Source organism: Trichechus manatus, unplaced genomic scaffold (genome assembly GCF_000243295.1).
Source record: "Trichechus manatus latirostris isolate Lorelei unplaced genomic scaffold, TriManLat1.0 scaffold00027, whole genome shotgun sequence".
NCBI lineage: Eukaryota > Metazoa > Chordata > Mammalia > Sirenia > Trichechidae > Trichechus > Trichechus manatus.
Genome location: NW_004443963.1, coordinates 8,286,084 through 8,312,773, shown reverse-complemented (window position 1 = coordinate 8,312,773; position 26,690 = coordinate 8,286,084). Strand labels below are relative to the sequence as shown.

The 26,690-nt window shown below is 42.9% G+C and overlaps 1 protein-coding gene across 3 annotated transcripts in view; it reads right to left on the bottom strand.

Moving 5' to 3' along the window:
• The window catches only part of RFX4 (regulatory factor X4), a 195,538-nt gene that overhangs the window by 85,945 nt on the left and 82,903 nt on the right, over nt 1–26,690 (bottom strand). For 2 of the 3 annotated variants that reach the window (XM_004373788.1, XM_004373787.2), the window contains exons 5-7: nt 11,862–11,923; nt 6,473–6,686; nt 4,945–5,022 (exon numbers count right to left, since the gene is read on the bottom strand). In XM_004373788.1, coding sequence (XP_004373845.1) covers nt 4,945–5,022; nt 6,473–6,686; nt 11,862–11,923 — 354 coding nt within the window. Of the gene's footprint in view, nt 1–4,944; nt 5,023–6,472; nt 6,687–8,901; nt 9,446–11,861; nt 11,924–26,690 lie in introns of those variants that run through there. The other variant, XM_004373789.3, reaches the window with a different exon arrangement.

Below are 26,690 nucleotides of genomic sequence, written 5' to 3'. Positions count from 1 at the left end.
GGGTTCCAAACCTGGCTCCACTACCAACCTGAAGTATAAAATCCCTAAGCCTTAGTTTTCTTATCTATAAAATGGGGATCAAAATTTATCAGAGGTTTTGGTAAATATTCCTAAAATATACTTGTTGTAGTACTTGGCACATGCTAGATGTTGAATGAAAGTTATTATTATTATCTTATCATAGGGGCACTACCACTACTGGACCCAAGAAATCAGTGTACTGCCCCAAGCATTTGGGTCATTCTTGCCTAAGCTTCTGAGTGTCACTCAGCCAGGATCCCCATTGTAGCTCTGCCCACCTATCGAGGCACCTGTGCAGTCATTGGGAAACCTGGCAGCTAACTCATGGCCCAGCTTGGGCCTGCAGATGGCCACAGCTCTTGGACAACATGCTTGCCCTCCAGAGGACCCTCCTCACCCATCCCTGGGCATCAGTCTCAGGCTAGGCCCTGGTCCTCCCTGTCTGCCATTTCAGCTCTGAGTAAGCAGCCCTGCCCAGTAGATTCCTAAGATTTGGTAGATTCCGAATTCATTTGCCTTACTTAGCTCTCCTTGCACACAGCCCTACTCCTCTTTTATATGAGCAGTTAATTTCTGGCACAAAGTCTGGAAAAAATCAGCTGCTGTGTAGGTTAAAACAAATCTGTGGAAAATTGGTGTCTTTAGCAGGCATCTGTCTGTTTCAAGTCTGCTCAGGCTGCACAGGGAGCCCTGATCAGTCCTCTGTCTCTGGAGCAGACTTTTCAGAGGGTGCATGATCAGTTTTGACTTGCCCTCCTGCCTTCTGCATTTTAGACTACTTAACGTCCAATAAGAGCCCTGATGGCACAGTGGTTAAGAGTTTGGCTGCTAACCGAAAGGTTGGCAGTTCTAATCCACCAGCCGCTCCTTGGAAACCCTATGGGGCAGTTCTAGTCTGTCCCATAGGGTTGCTATGAGTCTGAATTAACTTGAATGCAACAGGTTTGGTTTTTGGTAATGTCCAATGAGAAGCCCTGGTGGCGCGGTGGTTAGGCACTTGGCTGCTAACTGAAAAGTCGGCAGTCCAAACCCACCAGCTGCTCTGTGGGAGAAAGTTGTGGCAGTCTGCTTCTGTAAAGATTACAGCCTTGGAAACCCTACAGAGCATTTCTACTCTGTCCTATAGGGTTGCTGTGAGACAGCAATTTTTTTTTTTTTTTTCCTGGTTTAATGTCCAGTGGCACTGGTTCCCTCCTGGGGGCAAGAAAGAAGAGGAAGAAGGGAGAGTAGCATAAAGATTGAGAGGAAACCTGGAGGTTAGATGTGCTTTTGAATCCTGGCCCGCACACTTGCAAAATGGACAGACACAGTGTTTATATTTAGGAGGTGGAGTCAACTGGACATCCCAATGGACTGAATATGGAGGGCGAAGGGAAGAGAAGACTCAAGGTTTGTGGCTTGAGCAGTTGGGTAGATGGAGGTGGCAACTTAAGACTTGGGAATGACAGATTTGGGGCAGAAAATTAAGAGTTTTGATTTGGCAGTGTTAAGTAAGATGTCGAGACAAATGAATCTGGAGCCCAGGACTAAATATGTCAATGTGAAGAGTTATCAGCTTTTATAAAATAGAGATAATGAAGCCTACCTATTGTTAGAATGAAGTAAAATAACTTATGTAAAATGTCTGGCATCATGTAGGCATTTAACAAATGGAAACTCGTTATTAGACAGAAGGGAGAATCCTGGTAAGTTCTCCTTACTCCTTCAAGCACAAGTGGGGAAAGAATCAGAAGTAAATGATCGAAAATGATTTCGTAAAATAAGTTTCCCAAGTTATTGGTTTCAGTCCCCTGAACTCTCAGCCCTTTTTCTCTGGGCTCAATGAAGTATCAGATGAACTCCTTAAGATTTCCTCAACAAATTCTCTTTTTTCTTTTCCATGTCCATGTTTAGTTCATTCCTAATATATTGGAATCTTGTGGAAACACATCTGATCATTTCCAATCAGAGGTATTTAATTGCTACAGTTTCAGAAGGACCTCAGTTAAATAACTACCAAAATAGCTACAATTATGTTCTTAATACAAAACCAGATACATTATATATACAATTTCATGTAATCATCACAGTTTTACTATGAGGTAGGTATAATTATCTCCATTTTATAGCCAAAGAAACTGAGGCTCAGAAAGATTAAGTAACTTGCTCAAGGTCACAGGCTAGTAAGTGACTGACTCGGGATTCAGACTATCTGACTTTACAGCTCTTTGTGTAATGTAGTCTGGAGAAGGCTTTGTACAGACTTGAACTCTTTGTATCTACAATGTTACAAGTCAGTAGTGTTTTAACATCCATCCATCCATCCACCCACCCAGTCAACAACTATTTTGCTGAGTGCCTAAGAGTATGGCTGGCAAGGTTATCGTAAGGAACAAAACAGACAAGATCCTTGCCCTCAAGGGCTTACATTGTGGTGATAGGAGACTTGATACTAGCATAAGTTGTAGCCCCAACAGATATCAAAGATCTTGAAGATATGAAACAAACTATAAAGTCAGGATGTACCAGATGCGCCCACCATGCATTTATCAATGACTTTTCTCAGCTGTAGGAGAAAGCCACAAAGCTCATCAGCGGTAAAATATCCCCCTTCATTTTTTCGCTGTTAAGTAGAATGAACCATATCTTGATTAACCATCTTAAAAACAGCCAGCAAATATTCCTGCCAGAGGGATGGAGGTGTCAGGTGAGGAAAAGATCTGGTCATGACTTTGGCCCTAACCAACTATGTGATCTTGGGCAAGTCTCTTAACCTCTCTGGTTGACATATCTGATAAGAGCAAGAGTAAGCATTTGTATGGTCTTTTATAGTTCACAGGGGGCTTTTATCAGGCATTGTCTCATCTCATCCTTCTAGTAATACTGTGACTTAAACAGGCAGACATGGTATTTTTGTCTTTCAGTTGTGGGATGAGGAACCGTCTTGAATCCAAGTCTGGGACTCCAAATTTGGCATTTTTCCCATACGGGCACTCTGTTCCTTGAAGGTTTCTGGACTTCTCATCATATATTTTGCATGCTATTGCTGGTTTGTATGCCCTTTTCTTCGTCCCTATTCCTGGGGCTCAGGGCAGTATCTGGCACTATCAGTGTTGGAATTAAGTGAAATGAGACGATGCGAGTGAGTTTTGAGTAAGGAGGATGGGTCACTAGTTTTGCTGTTAGTGACTATGGCAGAGGGGGACAGCTGTAGTAGGACAGTAGTGTAAGCTGCAGTGCAGAGCAACTGCCCCATGAGGGACCATACTTCTTAGCCCCCCTTGCATCAAGGTGGTGTCAAGGGACCAGCTCTTGCCAATGGGATATGGGAAAAAGTGATGAGTATTTTTGGAGGGTTGACAAGGTTAAGAAGGGGTATGCCTTCCCTGTAATCCTTTTCCCCAGCCATCAGCTGAACAAAGAGGACCCCGAGGCTCTAGAGGAGGGTATTGCCACAAGGTGGAAGGAGCATGAGTCCCTGAACCACCCCAGCAACCAGCCTTCCAACCAAGAGCATCCTGATTTGACTGTGACATGAGTGAGAAATAAACTCTTAATGTGTTAAGATTTGAGGGCTTCTTTGTTCCAGTAGCTAGTGTTGTCTTAACCAATCATGAATTATTGTTTGCCCTGATTTCACTCACCTTTGGAATGTAAGACATAGCCAAACTGCTGTTAGATGAGAAAGAGGTGATTTTCACTTCTTAAAAAAAAAAAAAAAAAAAAAAAAAAAAATCCACTTGAAGAGTGGTTCAGGAAATTTGGGAGATTATGAAGGACGTTTTAGCAATCTAATGTATAAAAGTCAAGAAATGGAAAAATAGTTACTATTTCTCTGCCAACACAGTGCTATCCCTTCTGGAGCTGTGTCTACGAGCCAAGCGGCAGCTCTCATACTACCAGTTACCACACAGGGTTACTGGGGGCACAGTAAGTAAGCTAACACAAGTAAAGCGTTTAACACAGTGGGGTCGCCATGACTCGGAATTGACTTGACGGCAAACCACATCACAACAAGTGCTCAATAAATTTATCTCGATGCTATGAGACAAAGTGGTGCAAAGACAGAAGAATATGGGCAAGAAGAGCATTTTGTAACTTATATCATGTTTTACCTCTCCACCTTCAATAATGTCCCTGTCCAGGGAGTCCTTGGGATCTTTTCCACCAATAACTACTGCTTTTACAGTCTTTTCAGAGCCTGCATTATCTTCCCTCAGAGTGAATGTCCACACCACAGCCCAGGGTATCTTGGCCTGAAAGGCATTTTTCTTTAAACAGAAAGGCCTCTGGTTTATGGGTAAAATGTGTGGTTTCTTGCCATGCCTCTGGAAGGCTCTTTTGGATGGCATTTTAGACAAGAGGATTTTATTGTCTCTGATTATGTAACAGAGGCTTCAATCCTTTCTCCTTTCCCCCCTCCATTCTTTGACCGTAATATTTTAAAATAAAAATAAAAGGAACGTCTTACTTTTTTTTCTTTTTATTCAAAGATGGCTCTACTGCTAGGATTTGATGGAAGTGTAGACCACACCTTTAGAATGGAGGGTAACCAGCTGCAAATGTACTGAAATGGATGACCCTTAGGAGAAGATTAAATCCAAAATATAAGAAAACTTTTCTTTAGTTTCTCTGAGTCTATAATTCAGGGTGTAATTATACCCTTGCCAAATCGTCTTCCTAGTATGCCAGCTGGGCAGGATGTGGTTCACTAGTGAGATCAAGGAAAAGGCCATGCCAATTTCTATTAAAATATAAGATCTGTAAAATGGGGATAATAATAATACCTGCTTCGTAAGATCACTTTGAGGATTCAGTGAGCTAATAAATGTGCACGTAGGGCTTTCACAGAGCCTGGGACCTGGCAGGGACTCATGAGATAAGAGCTAGTGTTATTACAGTATTTTACTAAACGTTATTTACAGCTAACACTTGTTGACCTACCTCGTCAAAGTTGGCTCTGATTACAGTGTCCAGTATTCTCTGACAGTGTGTTCTGTACATCATAATAAAGGTAGAAACCTGTGGGGGATGGAGAGATTGACAATAAAGGCATATATTAACGCATTACTGCTGCCCTTGGGATTTCCATTTTCAAGTCATTTATTCCCTGTTGAGGGGACAGAATTTGCCTGACTCCTCTTCTCTCACCCTTGGCGCCCTCCTCTGCGCTCCCACACCCTGAGTGCTTCTCCTACAGAGCACTAACACTGTAGTACTGAAAGCATCAGTTTCTCTCTCTGCCCCCTTCTCCACCTCCTGATACCATGGGCCCCAGGAAAATAAATGTTGCACATTGCTCATGCTTGTGTATCCAGCACCTACCATAGTGCCTGGCACATAGTACGTGTTCAGTAGAGTTGACTGAACTAACTTCTCCTCATCGGCTAAGATACTGGAAAGTTAAAACCCACCGTGTATTTATAGGAAGAGGTGCTTCTGCCAAAAGCACAAAAAGACATGTGGAGATTTTCCGGAATCTGCTTAGCAAAAGAATTTCATCTCCAGCTCCATTTATCCAAGAATTTTAAAGTCATGCTGCAGGAAACTTGTTTGTGTGTTTATTGGGGAAAAAAATTGGGAAAAATAAAGACTAACCTAGTCCTTAGGTTTAAAGCATCCTTTACAGCTTCAAGTTCATTCTCTTTGTTCAGGACATAGACATGCACTTTATAGAAACCTGGTGTGCTTATGCAAACACCTGTGTCCCCCACTTGACTGTGAGCTGCTTGAGAGCAGGACTCCCGCCCCATCACCACTGCACCCCCACCTCCTGGGCAATGTGTTAGAGGCTCAGCACCTGTTGGAGCACTGGGCTGCATCCAGCCAGGTGCATCAGAGATGTGATGCCCCAGGGGAAACTTCCCCACACTTTTTTTTCCAAATACCCTGTGGCCAAAACTACTAGATTCACTGTGCCTATAAAATCTTCTTTTTCTATGGAACTATGATTTCACCACACCCCCCGCAGCACATAGGAAAATGAATTTTATCCTGTGGAAAAGCAATCCAGAGGACAGGATGCTCTCATGAAATGAGACAGTGTAACATGATATATACATATATGCATATATTGTAACATATATATCATATATATGATGTATATGTACATATATCAGAGAGACAGAGAGAAAAATTTTTACTTTAAAATAGTTTTAGATTTATAGAAAAGTGGCAAAGATAGTACAGCAAGTTCCCATATACCCCACATCCAGTTACCCCATCACTAGCATCTTACATTAGTATGGTACATTTGTCAAAACTAAGTAACTAATACTGATACATGATTATTAACTAAAGTCTATACTTTATTCAGATTTTGTCATTACATTTTAACCCCACTGTTTTGTAATAAAAGTGAGACAATGAGGGAGGAAGAGAGAGAGCAAGAGAGAGAGCGTGAGTGAGCCCATGTGCAGAGAGAAAGAGAGACAGAAAGACCACTCCCAGTAATCACTTCAAGCGTGGTTACCTTCTCCTCGGGCAGACTGGCTGGCAGATTTAGATCTTTGACATTTGGAAACTCTGGCAGCAACGTTCCAAGTTTGGACCGGGGTGAATATGCCACTGTCTGCTTGCTTACTTCTTTCTTCCCTGTCTCGCTCACCCAGGCGGCTCCTTTCTTGGAATACATCACATCATAATATTGGGAGCTTTCTTTCACTGCAATGCCGTAGTAATGGTACCTGGGCCACCAAGAGAGACAGAGACCCTCATGCACTGTTATCAAGTGGGGTTTCCTAAGTGGGGTACCCCAGGCCAAGGATGGGTGGGCCCATCCTCCCTGGGACCAGAAGAGTTAACTCTCCTGCAAGGCTCAACTTCTCTGAAATCTAGAATTAAACCAAAGCTCCATGTTGCCAGCCATCAATCAGGCAGGTAAAAATAACCAAAATTGCCTCCTACAGAAAATGTTAAGTCAAATACTTTGCAAAGCAGAAAGGGGGATGAAAAATTTCCCGTTTATACTTTGTGTCTTATTTCTGGCCAAATGTGATCCTAGGGGAATAGCACTTGAGTATCCACCTCTGTGATGCCCTGAGTAGAAAGATGGATTTATGACCGCTAACTGCGCCACCAACAAAATCCATTAGGCCTGTGTATTCTTAATAAATAAACACTACTCTCAAAGACTGAGTTTTTTAAAAGATTAATTTAGTGCTTCAGCTGACACTAAATGTAAAACAAAGACCAGAACCTTTTGCTAACTCAAAATGAGCTTAATAATGGAAATGTTTTCAAATTACGATTAATGAGAGATGGAAGCTGCATTTGGTTTGGTTTCTAGCTACACTCTATTGAGCACTTACCATGTGCCAAACACTTTGCAAAGTGTTTTATATGCATTAAAATTTAGAAAATAACCCTATGAACCCATTGCCTGTTGCTGTTGAGTCGGTTCCAACTACAGAGACCCTATAGGATAGGGTAGAACTGCTCTATAGGGTTTCCAAGGCTGTAATCTTTACAGAAACAGATTGCCACATCTTTCTCCCTCGGAGTGGCTGGTGGGTTTGAACAGCCGACCTTTCAGTTAGTAGCTGAGCACTTAACCACTGTGCCACCAGGGCTCCTTAACCCTACGAAATGAACATTATTACAGTCTTTCTAAGAGGGAATTGGTAATTCAGTGGTAGAATTCTTTCTTTCTATGTGGGAAACCTGGATTCGATTCCCAGCCAATGCACCTCATGCGCAGCCACCGCCCATCTGTCAGTGGAAGCTTGTGTGTTGCTATGATGCTGAACAGGTTTCAGTGGAGCTTCCAGATTAAGATGAACTAGGAAGAAAGGCCTGGTGACTGACTTCTGAAAATCAGCCAGTGAAAACCCTATGGATCACAAAGGTCCGATCCACAACGGATCATGGAAATGGCGCAGGACTGGGCAGCGTTTCGTTCTGTTGTGCAGGGAGGTGGGGGGTGGGGCGAAGCACGAGTCCAGGGCCAATTTAATGGCAGCTAACAACAACAACAGTCTTTCTGCAGATGAGAAAATGCAGGCAAGAAGGCTTAAGTAATTTCCTCAAGGTCATATAGCTGTTTAGTGAGAGAACAGGTTCTTGAACACACGTCTGTTTGACTACAAAGCCACTACTGCTGTACTAAGAGAGAACACTGCATGGGTGGCATTATAAACTTTGATGTTTGTCAGAGTCACTTATGGAGGCTCATAAAAATACAGATTCCTAGGCTCTTTCCCAGACCTACAGATTCAGAATATCTGGGAAGGGGGCCCAGGAATCAGCTTTTAAACAAGTGCCACAGATAATCTGATGCGCATCAGTTTGAACTCTACTAGCCTCCCAGCTCTGTGGAGGCCCAGTCATTGGAGATACCATCATTATCTACTAGCTGGATAACAGTATGCTCATCATAGCAGCTAACCTGGTACTAAGTGCTTGACATGTAGTATCTCATTTAACCTCACAAAATCCCCGTAAGGTTAGAATTAAATATTTTCCCCATTTTACAGACACGGAAACTAAGACCCAGAGAGTTTAAGTAACACACCCAAGATCACCCAATTAGTAGAGGCAGGATTTGAACCTCTAAAGTGCTTTTAACCACTAAGCCAGCGATTCTCAAACTTCACTAATGTCTAAGAATCACCTACAAAACATTAAAATATAGACTCCTGGGCCCCACCTCCAAAAAGCCTGATTCAATAGGTCTAGAGTGGATTTTTACAATCACAAGGCAACACTAATGTAAATAATTCATGGGCCTCACTTTCAGAAACACTGCACAAATATTAACTACTTTTCTCTCCCATGGAGATATGATGATATTAATAAGCCAAACGAGAAAGCATTTGGAGTTATAGGAACGGCTTTCGCAGGGTGGGAAGAGATGACCACATAAAACCTTCCCTCTCCCTGCCCCCCTTTTACTCCTGATACCATTCTGTGAAATTTCTGCTTAGCGGACATGGAGCCTCGATCTGAATTCCTCCTGGGATGAAGAACTCAGACCCTCCGAAGGCAGCCCAGTTCATTTTAAGTCGGTATAGTTATCCGAGAGTTCTTCTTTGTGTTGAGCTAATATCTGCCTTCTGTGCCTTCTATTTCCAACTGTCATAACTGCCGTTGGCAGAGGGGGCGGGACCAGACCCAGGTGCTCCAGTAAGAGAGCTTCAGATAGGAAGGCAGTTAGCACCTGCCTCCCTAACTTTAAACAGCCTCCCTTTATAACTTCTTAGGTGACAGTCGTCATATTATTTGAACCAGACCATTTCTTGATTATCCAGAGTGTATGTTGCTAAAATCAGCAACTACAGTGAAACTGTTACTCTGATTACTTTTCAGTTTTTTATTTCCATCTGGTAGGGCTTGTCAACAGCCTTGACCAGCCACCCCCTCCTCGCTAAAATTTCTTCTGTCAATGTAAATTTTCTAAGGGAGTTTCTCTATACGGCTGAGTCGCATGATGGAGACTAGAGTTTCTTCTTATTACCTTTTCATTGGTTAAAAGTGTAACTAACCTTGGAGGATAGTTATGGAAAGGATACGATTAAAGCGATGACACAGAATTTTTAAAGAAGATATTGTCCAGCTTACCAGCCTCTAGGCTAACGAAAAAAAATAACGCAAGCTCTCAGATGAAGACAGAAGAAAACCTTCTCCGAGTTTATGTTGGATGGGAAAACTTTCTGTTGTATCTTCACTATTTTTACTCTTCTATCTTAGATATGGGCAACGATGTATTATATTAGAGCCAGTGACTCTTCAACGACCATGAGCTGGAGAAAAGAATTCATTTCTATTCATTCAGCGTACATCCATCCACTCACCTGTTACAGCCAGGTTTTGAATTGTCCCCTGTGTGCCGAGCCCTGTGCTCACAAGCAAGAGAGGGAGAATCTGGTTTTTGTGCTCCGCGGTCTTACCAAGGCTGAAACCTCATTTTAAAACAGCAGAGTTTCTCATTATAAACAAGGTTTGTTCTTCAGGGAAGTCACTTTGGGAAATTAGTAGGAATTTATTCCAAGATGTCCCTTGTTCAAAAATTTTCTGCAAGTGTCTTTGGAAATCCCCCTGCCCCCGAGTTTCTGAGCCACACAAAAAAAGTCAGCTGCGTTATTTTCAGAACTTTACCGAAAAGGGTTTTTCCCAGTTTGATCATCTTCTTTCTTCATCAAACTTGGCTCCAAAGTGAAACTCACCCTGGGAGGAGGGGAGTGTACTGCCCAGGGATGAGGGGACGTGGGGCGAGGGGAGTGGGAGGTTGTTGTTCAAAGTGACAGTATTGGATGTGCTTTTGAAACACACGTATAGGCAAGTGCTATAAGCCCTATCTGGTTGTTTAAAAGAAGTTTCAGTATTTTAGAGGTCGGTATGTGCTAACTTGCTGCTAAACGAGGCCCAAATGTTTGAGAAATGCCACATGATAAAGCCCCCTCTAGTGCAGTCTCCGGGAGTCCCTGGGTGGTGCAAACGATTAACTTGCTCGGCTGCTAACTGAAAGGTTATTGTCGGTTCGAGTCTACACAAAGGTGCTTCAGAAGAAAGACCAGGTAATCTATTTCCAAAAATCAGTCACTGAAAATCCCATGTAGCACAGTTCTAATCTGACACACGAGGGGTCACCATGAGTCAGGGTAGACTCTAAGGCAACTGTTTTTTTTTTTTTTTTAGTGGAGTCACCATGTACACTAGCATAATAAAGGTTCTAAGAGGTCTTGCAGTAAAGAAACCTAACTCAGTGCTTACCAAACTTACGTGGCCACCAATCTTTTTTTCATGGAATATGTATTAACATTCAGCAATTTCTGAAACACCCTCAGGGGCAAGCCTTATAAATCCAAATTTTAACGATGCCTGGGCAGTGTAGGTAGAGATTCTCTTGCCACTGACTCACTCCTAGGAGACCAGCAACCATACACATCCTTCTACCCACTCAGGTCTTAGCTTAGATGTCACCTCCTTAAAGGCCTTCCCTGGCTATTCTTTCTAAACTAGGCCACTCCCCTTTTGTTATTCTCTACTCCAACCAACCAATTGCCATCGAGTTGATTCCTACTCATGGCGACCTCATGTGTGTCAGAGTAGACTTATTGTCCATAGCATTTTCAAAGGCTGTGACCTTTTGGAGGTAGATTGCTAGGCCTTTCTTCCAAGGTGCATCTCGGTGGACTTGAACCTCCAAACTTTCAATTAGCAGCCGAGTGCATTAACTGTTTGCACCACCCAGAGACTCCTTATTCTCTACTGCCACCCTCTTTATCTCCTGTTGCAATCTGATTATCGTTTTTGGCTTACTCTTTTATTGTTTATCTTTCCCACCAGAATGTATGCTGCATGAGGGCAGACACTTGTTTGCTGCTGTGTTCTGGCACCCAGCATCATGTATCCGACACACAGACGGTGTGAAGCAAACCTTGGCTGGTTGGTTGACAGAAATGATGAATAGGAAGCAGTGGGTCGTCACGATATAGCTGAACCTTTCTGCCCCTCTCCTGTGCAGAGACAGAACAGGTTGCTCTTCTGGCTGTCTGGAGACTAGCAGAGCAGATAGTTTGCTAAGCAAAAGAGTCTAAGTAACTGGGAGATTGTCCAAGAAGCATCAAGATGCTCCTTTAAATGATGCCCAAGACTATTTTACATAAAAAGCTTGAAGGCAGAATGGCACAACGCTATATTCCCTAAAGTAGCTAGGCCAGGTCGCCCTTGCGAGATGCCCTCTCTCTCAGCAGCCCTGGGAGAGGGGGCCTGGCTGTCGCAGAGCTCCTCTGTTCTCCCTTCTGGCACAGCCAGCACGCCACGCCTGCCAACAGAGCTCCGGATGAAGGACTGGGGTCTAGGGCTGGTCTCAAGGCCCAGAAATGCACGTTCTGCAGGTGGAATGACTGTCTGGTGCTTACTTTGACTGTCCTCGGGTCCCGAGTCTTCTGGTTGTTAACTGAGGAAACTGCTGCCGTATAATCTGTAAGTCAACACAAGAATCAGTTACCCACTGGGAATGGTTGGGAGCACAGTCACCGAGTTTTACAAATGACAACAATTAAAGAAGGGACGAAAACATGTCCTTGGTCACAATGGCTTGTTAGGAGGCCATCTGGACCCTGGAGAAGACAACTGGTGTTGGGGAAGGGAGGGCTTAGATGACTGTGGGGCTCTGGATCCTGAGGGGTCTCACTTGGCCACTCTATGCTTTGCCCCCTCCTGCTCACAGCATAGCCACACAGGACACCAGGGAGACCCCAGCTGACCCAGGGAAGTCCTCTCCTCAGTCCTCTCATTAAAACCCTCCAATGGCTTTCATCTCACTTGGAACCAAAACCCATACCTAGCCTCTGTAGCCCAGCCTGTGCTTATCTCCTGGCCTTCCTCCCCTATGACTCTCATGCTCCATGAGATCACAGTCATGCTGGCTTTTTTTTTCTACTCCTGAAACACACCAGACCTGCTCCCCACCCAGGGCCTTTGCACTGCCGTTCCCACTGTCTGGAAGCCTATTTAACCCAGATCTCCACCAGGTTGGCTCTTAACCTACTGGGGCCTCTGGTCAATATCCCTTTTGTCAGAGGCCTTCTCTGAGCAGCCAATCCAGAGTAGCACAAGCAATCACTTGCCATCATCTGGCCCCACTTTACGTCTTCTTAGCACTATGGGAAATGATTGTCTTTGCTTCTATACAGTTTATTGTGTGCCTCCTCCCACTTGTATGTAAGCTCCATGCGAGCAGGGACCTAGCACAGGGCTTGGCACATGCTAAGAGCTCAATCCATATTTGCTGAATGAAGGACTGAAGCCTGATCCCTGCCCTAGAGAGTATCCTTTACCCATCTGCAGAGCAGGTGATGGCAACTGCTGTTGCCCAGGACAATCACACAGATTTGCAAGAAACATAGATGAGGGGCCATCTCGCAATGTGAAAACAAAATACAGAGATAACGTTTGTGGAGACGCGGTGTCCTTAGGGGTATGTGCAAGGACTTTGGAGCTGGACTACCTCGATTAGAGCCAAGCTCAGCCATTTGTTAGTTGGGTACCCTTGGACGAGTTATTTGACCTTCAAGTGACTCAGTGTTCTCATTTATAAAATGGGAATAATAGACCCTACCTTAGAGAATTCTTGTGAAGATGTAGTAAAGTTAATGCCTGTAAACAATTCACAGCAGTGCCTGGCACTTGGTAAGTACTCAGTAAACCTTTGCCATTATTATCACTGATTGTCCTGACGACTCATGCCTTTACTTCCAAGGGGTTTTCTCTTATGTCTGACCGAATTCTTCCTGACCCGTTCTCCTCCTAGTACAGCATGGAGCAGGCAAGCATGGTCAGAGGATGCTCCCCCCATGCAGTCCTTCATGAAAAGAGATGCTGTGGCTGATTTCCCACTGGTAGAGCCTGAATCTTGAGTGTTTTTTTCTGGAGGTGGGGTGGGTTTCTCTTGATCCGTCCACACCAATACTCTCATTGATTGATTTACACATTCATTCAACAAACATGTACTGTGACCCTGTTAGTTGTTTGAACTTGGATTGATTTTTATCGAACCTCTCCGTGCCTCAGTTTCTTCCTCTGAAATCTGGAGACTCAATGAGTTATGTTGTAATCTGAAGGCTAGGTGATGCTGGCCTCACTAAATTGGCATCAGTGTGACGGAAACAAATGGACAAGTTAGAGACAAGTTAAGATGCTGGGATGGGTAGCATGAAGGCTGACCATTTCTGTACGTTAGGAAGCTGACCTTCTCCAGTGTGGGGAATGGATGGGGCAGCATTTCCTCATCTGAAAGTGCATGAAATAAGATTCATTCCTCACACGAATGGTGAGAGAATCTAATGGGATAACATCACAAAACCATTTTGCGACATTCTTTAAGGATGTCACTTTTGTAGATGACATATCCCCAGTTCCTTTAACCTTAACTTCTCCTGTAAGATGGTCTCTAGGTCCCTCAGAACCCGGGCTTCTCACTTGGTGTATGTCCCTCTCAAATCATCATGTCCCAAGTTAAATTCAATATTCAAGATAGGGTTTGACCCAGGGGCCATGGACAGTGCTCTCTAAACACTCTGCCCTGTTAGGCAGTCTAAGACCACGTCAAGCTTTAGCGGCCTCATCACCCTGGGTTTATATTAACCTATTGCCAAGTTCACCCCCCAGACTCTATCACATTACTGGTTTCAGAACCAGGATTTGAGACACCTGTTCATAAAGGAACACTACTGAAAGGATACAAGTATGCTAATAGAGATAGAGGGAAAATAAGGGAAGCAGAAAAATGGAGCCAGGAAATTCTGCACGTTGGTTAAAAGTGGGTTATGGCTTGGGTTCTAAGTTTCCTACCCATCCAAGCAAAGAAGATAATACAACAAGTAACAAGAGTCCCACTATCCATAAGATAAAAGCATACTAGTTTATGAAAAGTAGAGATTTTCCTAACATTTAGATCTGGGAAGTTTCTCCTGTGCAAATGGGCACAACAAATAAGGTACCATGTTTAACCCTCTGACATTATCAGACATTTGAAAAAAAAAATAATATTCAGTACTGTCAAGGATGTGGTAAAACTAGAGTATTCATAGATTGAAGATGATATTATTTATTAGTACTACCCTTCCCCAAAACCTTTTGGCAATATATAGTGAGAGCCATAAAACATTCATACTTTTTTTTTTTTTATTGTACTTTAGACGAAGGTTTACAGAACAAATAGTTTCTCATTAAACAGTTGGTACACATGTTGTTTTATGACAATGGTTAACAACTCCACAACAGGTCAACACTGTCCCTTCTTAACCTTGGGTTCCCTATTACCAGCTTTCCTGCCCCCTCCTGCCTTCTATTCCTTGTCCCTGGACTGTCGTGCCCCATTAGTCTTGTTTTGTTTTATGGGGCTGTCTAATCTTTGGCTGAAGGGTGAACCTCGGGAGTAGCTTCAATACTGAGCTAAAAGAGTGTCCGGGGGCCATACTCTTTGGGGTTTCTCCAGTCTGTGTCAAGCCAGTAAATCTGGTCTTTTTTTGTGAGTTAGAATTTTGTTCTATATTTTTCTCCAGCTCTGTCCGGGACGCTCTGTTGTCATTCATACTTTTTGATGTATTAATTCCAAGGAAATAAAATAAAATAAGAAAAAGCTATGTGTAAGACTACTAATGAGAGTGAAAATTGGAAACAATATAAATGTCCAATGATATGGAACTGGCTAAATAAATACATACACTCAACAGTATATTAGCAGCCATTAAAAATGATGGTAACAAAAACTATGTCACAACATAGAAAATGCTTGTGATGATATTAAATGAAAGAGCAGACTGAAAAACTACATGTATGCTGTCGTTACAATTTATGTGCGTGCACAGAAAGGGAAACTGAAAATGGATATTTGTTAGGATAGTAGGATTGTGAGTGGAACAAAAGAATTTTGTACCAAATCAATTTTTTTAATAGAAAAGGATTTTCTGGCTATAAATATTCCAAACTGACAAAAAAAAGTTGAACATAATCTTAAAACAAGCAACAAAAATCTACCAGAATATTATAGTGGTTGTTCTTCTTTTTCTTACTTTCTTTTCTTTTTTAAAAAATAAATCATTCCCTAGTCTCTGCAAACAATGTGTAGATAATAAAAGAAAGCAGCACGGTTTTGTTTGGTTGCTAAGCTTTATTATTACTTGATTTAAAAGAATGGGGAAAGGTCTGACACCTTTCCAAGTGTTTATCCAGATGGGTATCCCATGTAACATCCACACAGCACACAGGCAAAGCCCCTGAGGCCTAGCCCTGGACTGAGCTCCCAGGACCGAAGACCCCGGTCTACAGACACGCCAGAGGGTGACTGGGAAAGGAGCGCAGGCTTTATGGAGCCATTTATTCCTCTACCAGGTAAGAAAATGCAGCATCAGTGGGTTTGTAATTCTTTGCACTGTGATCTTTGCAGTATTATCAAATCATGGAAGCAGCCTGTGAATTCACCAATCAATTTAACCTATGAATTCCCTCTATAGCTGATGGTTTGTATTTAATCCTTTTGTATAATATGTGGATCAGTACTACATGCAGTTCTACCATCTTTAAGACCAATATCACCCTCTACTGAGCTACCCAAGTCAGAAACAGGAGAGTCCTCCCCGACTCTGCTCTCTCCCTAACACCACATAGACCCACGTCCTGGTGATTCTGCTTCCAAGGCATCTATGAACCCATCCAAGACACCTATGAACCCATCCAAGACATCTATGAACCCATCCACTTGTCCCTATCCCCCTGCTACTGCCCAAACTCACCATGACCTCTCACCTGGACCACAGACACAGCCTCCAGTCTTGCTGCCCCATCAGCATGAGCTTTCTAAAATGCAAGCACGGGCATTTTCTCAGTGCCTACACAGGATAAAAATTCAGGTTCCTCAGGCTGGTCCAGGAGGCCCTCTGTGATCTTCCACAACCCAATCTGCCAGCCTCAAATCCAGCCACTCTCCCAGGTGCCTCCAGAGCTCCAGGTGCCTGCTAGTCCTGCCACTACATGCTGTTTCCTCTGCCTGGAATGCTGAACCCACGCTGTCCCCCCTCACCCCTGAGGAACTCCCTTCTCTGAGCCTCCCCAGCTTCCCCTATGACCCTCCCATGCAGCCTTAGATGTTCCCTCTCTGTTTTCCTAGCAGGTTAGGAAACATCAACGCACAGTGGCTAAGCTCACAGGCTCTGGGGTCAGGCTCACCTGGGCTCAAATATTGGCTCAGGCATTGTGCCAGTCACTTCACATGTGTTACCTTCAGTGAATTCTTATAGCAACCCAGTGCCAGGTTCTGTTGTTATTTCCCTTGTACAGATAAGTAAACTGAGGCTTAGAGAGGCTAAGTAACTTGCACGAAGCCACACAGCATACAAGATGCAGACCTGGGATTTGAATGAACCCAATCTGACTCAGCCTCAACCACAATGATGTTACTGCTTCTGGATGAATGGAAGCACCACAAAGCCCCTCATTCCTTCCTTTAACAGTCTATCTGTATTTCTTTTATGTTATATTCCTGCATTTATACATGTTAGGTGAGTTTGAGGAATGAAATTCTTGTTCCCACCTAACCATCAATGACGATTTCAATTCCCCTCACTTTAACCCTCTTGGAAATATTCTGGTGGTCTCAGTTTTGAACAGGATCTGAGATCCCTGCCCCCTTCCTACACCCGAATCCCCCAAACATTCTAGAAAAAGTGAGAAACAGCTGAGAGGACTGTGACATCAGCAGGAAGCCTGGTGTCTCCTCTTTGATTAAATCTACCCACGTCCTATAAAGTAGAAATCTGGCAATTAAACACTTTTTCTGCTTAATAAAAATCCTAACTAAGCAAAAGTCATTCTGTCTGGATAATTGAGGTCCCCATGTGGACAATCCAGATTGCTACATTGCTACATGTCTGCTCAGAGGCCTCTGATAATTCTCCCGGCTAGCTGACTCAGCAAAGGCACCTTCACCTGGACTCACAGACTCCACTATGTAACTCCACTCCTTGCTTCCATCTTTTCTCTCAAAATTTCCTTCCATGAATCCCTTGCTCCAACCAAATCAGACTCTTTGGTGTTGCTCCACTTTCTGTGTGCTTCCCAGTCCCTGCAGCTCTCTCCTCCTCACCACTTATACCCATCAGCAACCGCCACCCCCCCACCCCCTACCACACACACAGACCCAGCATGAATGCCACTCCTACGTGAAGTCTTTCCTGGTTCCTCGACTAGCTAAAAGCTCTTCCTCTTCCAAACCATAATTGCACCTGCCACTTTCAACCTGTGGCCAAGATCCATCCTTCTTCCATCCTGAATATACCCTGAGTCTATCTGCCATCTTCCTGTTGCCACCAGTCCCAGTCGAGATCATCTGGTGCCTGGATTGCTGCAATCGCCAACTTGTTGCCCCTGCTTCCAGTCATGCCCCCACTACAACCACTTCTCTGTGAAGCCTCCAGACAATGCCCAAACCCCTCCTTAGTCCGGCTCACCAGGTCCCACCTGATCGTCCCGGCCTTCTTTCCAGCTCACTTCTCCCCCTTCCTTCTCTCCCACTTCCTGTGCTCCAGCCACAGGGAATTTCTTTCAAGTTTCATAAACACACTGTTCTCTCTTACGCTGAACTTTCCCACAAGCTGTTCTCATTGTCTGGCACCCTCCCCTCATGCCCTTTGTCTGGCTAATGTCTGTGCACTCTTCAAATCTTAGCTTGTACCTTACTTTCTAAGGAGCCCTGGTGGCACCACAGTTAAGAGCTCAGCAGCTAACCGAAAAGTTGGCAGTTTGAACCCACCTAGCCTCTCTGTGGGAGAAAGACCTGGTGATCTGCTTCTATCAAGACTCGACAGCACTCAACACCACCACCACCTTACTTTCTCCCAGAAACCTTCCCTGGGCGATGGTTTAAGTGACGATAGTTATGTGTTCCATAGAATCCTAATATACAGTCAGTGGTCTACTCAGCTCTCCAAAGTCCTTCCTTGGCCTACAAGACTACATAAACTGCTCTCCAGCTTCGATTTCTACTACTTTTCCCCATGTTCAGCAAGCTGCAGCCTCAATAACCATAATAGGTTAAATAATGGTAAAGAGTTTCGATTCATTCAACAACAAATATTATTGCGCTCCGACTACACGCCAGACATTTTAGTAGGCACTGAGGGATAAAACACTGAGCAGAACAAAAATAGCCTCTGTTCATGAAGCTTTCATTCAAGTGGGAGAAGACCCAAAATAAACAAAAAAAGTCAATATATCTTATCTTAGATAAGTGCTATAGAGGAGAACAAAAAAGCAGGGTGAGGAAAATAGCGAATGCAGAGGTGGTGGTATTATTTTATTTAGGGTGATAAGGCCTCTGTGACAAGGTGGAATTTGAGCAGTGACTGGAAGGAAGTGAGGGGATGAACCGTGTGGATACCTGTGGAAAACAGTTGCAAGCAGAGGGAACGGCCAATGTAAAGGCCTTAGGGTGGGAGCTGGCTTCAGGAACAGCAAGGAGGCCAGTATGGCTGGAGCATGGCGAGGGAGCAGGAGAATAGTAGGAGATGAGTTTGGGAAGGCTTCGAGGGGTTGATGGGGCGTGGCTCATGTAGGGCCTTGTAGGCCACTGGAAGCACTTCTGCCTTTACTCTGAGTGAGATGGGAAGACGTCAGAGGGTTTTAAGCAGTGGAGTGGGGAACAAGATCTGACTTACCTTTCAAAAGGACCAGTCTGGCTGCTGTGTGGAGAATTGACTGTAGGGGGCAAGGGTGGAAGCAGGGAGACCAGTCAGAAGGCTATTGGCAATAGTCCAGGCAGGAGATAATGTGGCTCAGTGCATTAATTCATTGATTCAATAAATTAAAGAATGAATTGTTCCTCTTTTATTGGCTACTGAGGTTGTTTTCAGTGTTGTGTTAATATAAATAGTGTTATAATCAACACTTCTGTGCATAAAGATTTTTATTGTTATTGCTGATATTTTGTTTTGTGTTTTTTTTCTCCCCCTCAGAATAGTTTCTCAAATGTGGAACCGCTTGATCAAAGAGGAGAAACATTTCAAGGATTTAAAAACACCTGTCAAATTGCTTTTCATAAAGTATAGGAGGGTATTATCACTTGTTTTTTATGTGCCAATTTGAAAAGCCAAAAAAAGACCTTTTGCTCTTGCTTCCATTTGGGCATCAGGTTCTTCATCTATAAGATGGGGATAATCACACTTGTTCAGCTTATCTCACAGGGTTGTAGCAAGGCCAAGGGAGTTAAAGAACGGATACCAAGTCATGGTCTGAATGAGGGAAGACGTGTCTCCTGTGCTTCCCCAGCTGGGGGCAGGAGAAGGGTGGAGGGCAAGAGCTCAAGCTAAACAGCCTTCCACAGGCCCATTGGCTGGAGGGGAGAAGAGTGACCAGCTGTGAGGCTGGGGGGAGTCCACATCTGTTAAGACTTCTCTCTGCCGTCTTTATTACTTATTCCTCTGGCAGAAACAGTGGACTCAAACATACCAACAGTCATGAAGATGGCACAGGACCTGGCAATGTTTTGTTATTCCATTATACATAAGGTCGCCATGAGTCGGCGCTGACTCAATGGCAACTAACAGCAACAATAACTGGTCAACATTCTTTTCCGGCCCATTCTCTTAACAGAGTGATTACTCTACAGTTTGATTCTTTACAGAGTTTCCGATCCTCACTCAACCCAGTCTTCAGGCTTTTGTGGTATATTTTGACTTGCCAAGCAATATATTTGTGCAGTTAGAATATTCGATTCTGTTTGTGAAAATTCTTTTATCTAAAAATATTTGATGGTCAGATCCTCTCCTCTCCCCAAAAGAGGGAAAGGTAATTTCAAATTAAAAAAAAAAAGAAGAGGAAAGGAAGTGTGTTAAGAGTTGGGGTGGGGGATGGGAGGAAGGATGGCTGCACCACATCACACGCATCCAAAGGGAGGTCAAGACTTTTCCCACTCCCAGCAAAGAAAGGGCTGTTGCGGATTGCACCTCCTCCTTCCAGCCGCAACAAAAACCTGTGGGAAGGGGAAAGGGGTTTGGCTTTTTTTTTTTCTTATGGGCTGCAGATTATAAATTATTCTCCTATCCTTTCACCAGATAATCAACTGGTTCCTGAATCTGAAAGCGCAGCACAATTTGGTTTGCGTCTCAAAATGCAGTGTCAGTTGAGCCCTGCGAAGGCAGTTCAGTTTTTAATTTCTGGAGCAAGACTCGGCAAACAGTAAAACACTTCTGTGGAGCTGTGAAAGTTGAGCTTCGCTGTTTGATAAATGAGCAGACGGGCAGGCAGCCCCTCTTTCTTTTTTTGTACGGATTCAATGAAGCCTGCCTAAAGAATACCACATGCTGTTCTAGCTACTGATCTAACATTCCGCAACATCCCAGCCTTCCAAATTCCCTTTAATTACACGTGAATCCCACCCTTCTCTCTTTCAGCCTGGGCAGACAGGGCTGGGGGCTCCACAGGGCTGGGGGTGGGAAGCAAGAAGTTCTGGAGAACTACTCCCTGGAGCTGTTGGAGTTCTTTTTTAGGGGGTGGTTGTCACGTTTTTCGTATCCTCCCTCTATTCTTCTTCCCATACAACACATCGTTCCAGGTTGAAGGAAACTCAGCATGCAGGCTACCCTTAGATAATTTTGTGGAGTTTTTAGAAAACATGAATGAGTTTTAAGCAAACATGGCTAAAATGACATATTTAAACACTTGTCCTACTTTAAGATAAGGATAGGGAAGAATGAACTAAGGAAACCAGCATCCACTGAGCATCGTTAGGCACCACACACTATACTAGGTGTTTTACACTTGGTATTGCATTTTATAAAAGAGGGTAGTGGTGGTTCAGTGACAGAATTCTCGCCTTCCATGCAGGAACCTCGGTTTGATTCCCGGCCAGTGCACCTCTTGCACAGCCACCTACCTGTCTGTCAGTGGAGGCTTGCATGTTGCTATGATGCTGAACAGGTTTCAGCAGAGCTTCCAGACTAAGACAGAGCAGGAAGAAAGTTTTGGTGATGAAAACCCTATGGATCACAACAGTCTGATCCCATTGTATGTAGTGTTGCCATGAGTTGGAGCCAACTCAAGGGTAGCTAACACCACCATTGCATTTTATCCTAAAAACATCTCTGGAGGAAAGCATGATAATCCCCATTTTACAGATGAGGAACTGGGATCTAGGATGGTTCCAGGTGCTCGGGTTCACAGACTCCGGCCAATGGAAGAACCAGGAATCTGGTTATGCTTCCTCCTCCTCTTCACCTTGACAAACACATGAGAGCCAGCAGGCTCCCACTGATTGTGCACGGAACTCCCGACATCCTCTCATACTGTTGCCTTCAGAGCCACCTTTAGAACCACACAGGAAACGTGCTCAATCTCATTATTCTACAGATTTGATTTTGACTCCAAATTGTATGGTCTTGATCCAGCTTGATCTCCAAAATTAAGTCACTGGGGATGGCTCTGAAAAAATGCTGCTGGCAGTTTCCAAAAATTCAGTGCACCCCCAGAAGGCAAAGATTTGCCACCAATGAGGGCTGATCCAAAAGAAATTCCAATGCAATGGATTAAGTGCACATCCTCCCACACTTTGAAGGAGACAAAACTCATTGGTAATAGTCAAGTGTGCTTAAAACTGCTTAAAAATAAGAGCTTATTTTAAAACAAGATTTGGGCCTTATTTCAGGGATCATCTGGCTGTGGGAAGAGGAGCTTTTCAAACAGCAAGAAATTAGAAACTCAGTACAATGACTATTTGCTGTTTTATAACTATATATTTTAGAAGTTTTGTGGCTTTCTTTTAAAACAAAAAACACATATAACCCACAATTTTTTGAACAAGAAAAGGATGATTTGGGAAAGAAGTTAGTTCTAACTGCCACAACTTTAAGTCTGAAAGTGGAGTACTCGCTTTAAAAAAAAAAAACCTAGCCCCCTTTTTCAGAGAAGAAAAAATAATTAAGCCTGGTGGTATGAATAAAGATTTTTTTGAGCACCCTACCTCAATGCTTTCATCTTGAAATGGGTGTTTGCCAGAGTAAATTTACAATGCTGATTTAACACTATTTCTTAGACAATTTCTTTTCAAAACCTACTAGGTGCCAGGCAGTGGGAGCATGAAGTTAGAATAAGCTGCAGCTTTCTCCAAGAGAAATTTCAAAATTTGTACAAGAAAATAATATCTAGTGGAATGAGACAGAAGTGGAATTTCAAATCACGCATAAGGGTAGATGAAGGATTCTGTAAAAACCCTCAGGGCTAGAAAGGTAACAGTTAACCTGTTGTTCCTTGATGGGTACCATGGATGGCAATTGGGAGAAGTCCAAAAAAAATCCCTATGTGAACTCAATATTGTCCTTAGGCTGACTGGATATCGTGGCACATGTGTGAGTGTGAGAAAAGACAGTCATTACATGCCGATTTAGCTAAAATGAGGCGACTTACATAAGATACACATTAAGTCAAAAATGGAATAATTCTGACGACAATAATAAGAGAAAGGGTGAGGGTGGTGATGGCAACGTGTGTGAGATGCAGGAAATTTTTGGAACAATTGTTCTCAAAATTGTTCAGAAGCAATAGCACCTAGAAGGCTTGAAATGTTGATGTGTTAGTGATGACATACTAAAAACATGATATGTTAAAGTCATGGTATGTTGCTATAGTAAGTGGAAATCATAATCATAGCTAATGTGCACGCAGTGTTTATATTTACCAGGCACTGTGCTCAGTGGCATCACTAGGTTTGGTGTCACCCAGTGCAGTAACTCATGGTGTCAACTCCTCATGAACTCCCTCCTGTACCAGACCATACAGAATCCTTAGTAATGTTTTTTGTACTACTGTTATTTATAAATTGTAATTCCCATATATCACTCCTTCTTTTCCTTGAATTACTACTTCATTCTCAAAAAAGTTATTGCTATGGGTTCACAAATAATAATTATCACAGTGTTGTAGCTAAAATACCAGAAAATTTGACAAAATCAGCAACTATAAAGACACCAGCAGCAACAAAAACAACAGCGCAGTGCAGATGAAACCACGTGATTTGAAGTGCCCCTGTAATTGGATAATAATGATAGCTCTGACCGGAGCACGTTAGAAGGTTCAAAAAGTAAATCAGCATAGAGTTTTAGCCTCTAGGTACATTTATACATGTAAGCTGGGCTTGCAAAAAAAAGTTTTTGCTGTTGAAACTAACTATAGGGATATTTTTATAAAAAATAATAAATTTCTGCTGAAACACTGCACAAAAATTTTATAGACAGTCATTTTGGTGTTACCCCCTCTGACAGTGTCAGCCATTTTGGTCCGCAACCCCCGAACACCCTTAGTGAGGCCCAGAGATACTAAGAAATTGTCTGATCTCCCACAGCTGGTAAGCGAAGGAGTCAGTTTGACTTCAGAGCTTTCACACTTCATTACAATAGAAACAATGAAAAAGGAAGACAAAAGAAGAATCGATACCTTCAAATTGTGGTGTTGGTGAAGAATATCAAATATACTATGGACTGTCAGAAGAACAAACAGATCAGACTTAGAAGAAATACAACCAGAATGCTCCCTAGAAGCAAGGATGGTATGACTTCAAGTTGCTTATTCTGGACATGTCATCAGGAAAGACCAATTGCTAGAAAAGGACACCATGTTTGGTAAAGTACAGGATCAGCAAAAACCAAGGAAACCTTCAATGTGATGGATTAACGCAATAGCCGTAGCAATGGACTCAAACATACCAACAATCATGAAGATGGTGCAGGACTGGGCAACATTTCGTTCTGTTACACATAAGTTGCCATAAGCCAGAGCCAACTCGATGGCAGCTAACAACAAGACACTGAAGACACCTAAAATAACAAAACATGTTATCTTGTGTGAAATCAGACATTCTGACGTGGACACTCAACTGCAGATACTAAAGGATAAGGAAAATGTGTGAAAATTGGAAAAAGACCACCATTGAAGGATCCTAATGTTACCTCAAGAACGCCCTCCTCTGCTCCTGTGCCCTTCATGGAGGTGCAAGTGACTCTGTGTGGGCAGGTTTGAAGGACTCTTGTGGAAGAGGGCAGTTATATACTGTAAGAGGAATCTTATATCCTCGTCTCCATTCCAGGTGTATACGACCGCCAGATGCACAGGTCCCCAGAACACACTTGGCTTTTTCCATTGCTCAAGCATGGCCAAAAGGAAGGAGGAAGCCAGATACTCCAGGAAGAGATACCCACAGCCCAAACTGTGGATTACTTCAAGTCCTCATTGGAAAAAGGCAGGAAATAACTAAATTCAATTCATACATCTGTGACCCCAACTTCTCTTCTTCAGTTTCCCTACCTCTTGATGGTGTCCCTTCTCTGCAGTAGGTATCCACACTCTCCCTCTCCTTGCCCCCTCAGATACAACTAGCAAAAAAAAAAAAAGTGGCCCAACTCTGTCACTCAGCATGTGGCCTGGGAAAACCACTCAGTCCCTCTGAGTCTTAATTTCCCAACCTGGAGAACGAGGAGGGTTGTATCAACAGATCTCTAAGTCTCCTTAATAGATTAAACCTATTCATACTGAGGTGTTAGTAACTGAGAAGTATTAGTGACTTATCCTGTCCTGTTGTAGTTGCATTTCTATAGACTTAAATGAAAGAATTGAGAATCTGAGACATCAACAAGCCTTCAGGGAATGTATATTTGTGAGGCCAAGGGGCCTTCAATTGCTTATATGCAAGATTAAGTTGAAGCTGAAGAAAATTAAAACAAGTCCATGAGAACCAAAATACAACTGTGAGTATATCCCACCTGAATTTAGAGACTATCTCAAGGATAGGTTTGAAAACTTGAACACTAATGACCTAAGACTAGACGAGTTGTGTGGAATGATGTCAAGGGCATCATACGTGAAGAAAGCAAAAGGTCATTAAAAAGACAGGAAAGAAAGAAAAGACCAAAATGGATGTCAGAAGAGACTCGGAAACTTGCTCTTGAACATAGAGCAACTAAAGTGAATGGAAGAAATGATGACATAAAAGAGCTGAACAGAGGATTTCAAAGGGCAGCTCAAAAAGACAAAGTAATGAAATGTGCAAAGACTTGGACTTAGAGAACCAAAAGGGAAGAACATAGTATTTCTGAAGCTGAAAGAACTGAAGAAAAAATTCAAGCCTCGGGTTGCGATTTTGAAGAATTCTGTGAGCAAAATATTGAACAAAGCAGAAAAGCATCAAAAGAAGATGGAAGGAATACACAGAGTCACTGTACTAAAAAGAATTCATCGATGTTCAACCATTTCAGGAAGTAGCATATGATCAAGAACTGATGGTATTGAAGGAAAAAGTCCAAGCTGCACTGAAGACATTGGCGAAAAACAAGGCTCCGGGAATTGACGGAATACCAACTGAGATGTTTCAACAAACGGATGCATTGCTGGAGTTGCTCACTTGTCTATGCCAAGAAATCTAGAAGACAGCTACCTGCCAACTGACTGGAAGAGATCCATATTTGTGCCCATTCTAAAGAAAGGTGATCCAACAGAATGCAGAAATTATCGAACAATATCATTAATATCATATGCAAGTAAAATTTTGCTGAAGATCATTCAAAAGTGGCTGCACCAGTATATCGACAGGGAACTGCCAAAAATTCAAGCCCAATTCAGAAGAGGATGTAGAATGAGGGCTATCACTGCTGATGTCAGATGGATCTTGGATGAAAGCAGAGAATTCCATGAAGATGTTTACCTGTGTTTTATTGACTATGCAAAGGCATTCAACTGTATGGATCATACCAAATTATGAATAACATTGAGAAGAATGGGAATTCCAGAATACTTGATTGTGCTTATGAAGAAGCTGTACATAGACCCACAGACAGTCATTCGAACAGAACAAGGGGATACTGTGTGGTTTAAAGTCAGGAAAGGTGTGTATCAGGGTTGTATCCTTTCACCATACTTCTTTAATCTGTATGTAGAGCAAATAATCTGAGAAGCTGGACTATATGAAGAAGAATGGGGCATTAGGATTAGCAGAAGATTCATTAACAACCTTCAATATGCAGATGACACAATCTTGGTCGCTGAAAGTGAAGAGGACTTGAAGCACTTACTGATGAAGATCAAAGACTACAGCCTTCAGTATGGATTACGCCTCAACATAAAGGAAACAAAAATCCTCACAACTGGACCAATAAGCAACATCATGATAAGTGGAGAAAATACTGAAGTTGTAAAGGATTTCATTTTAC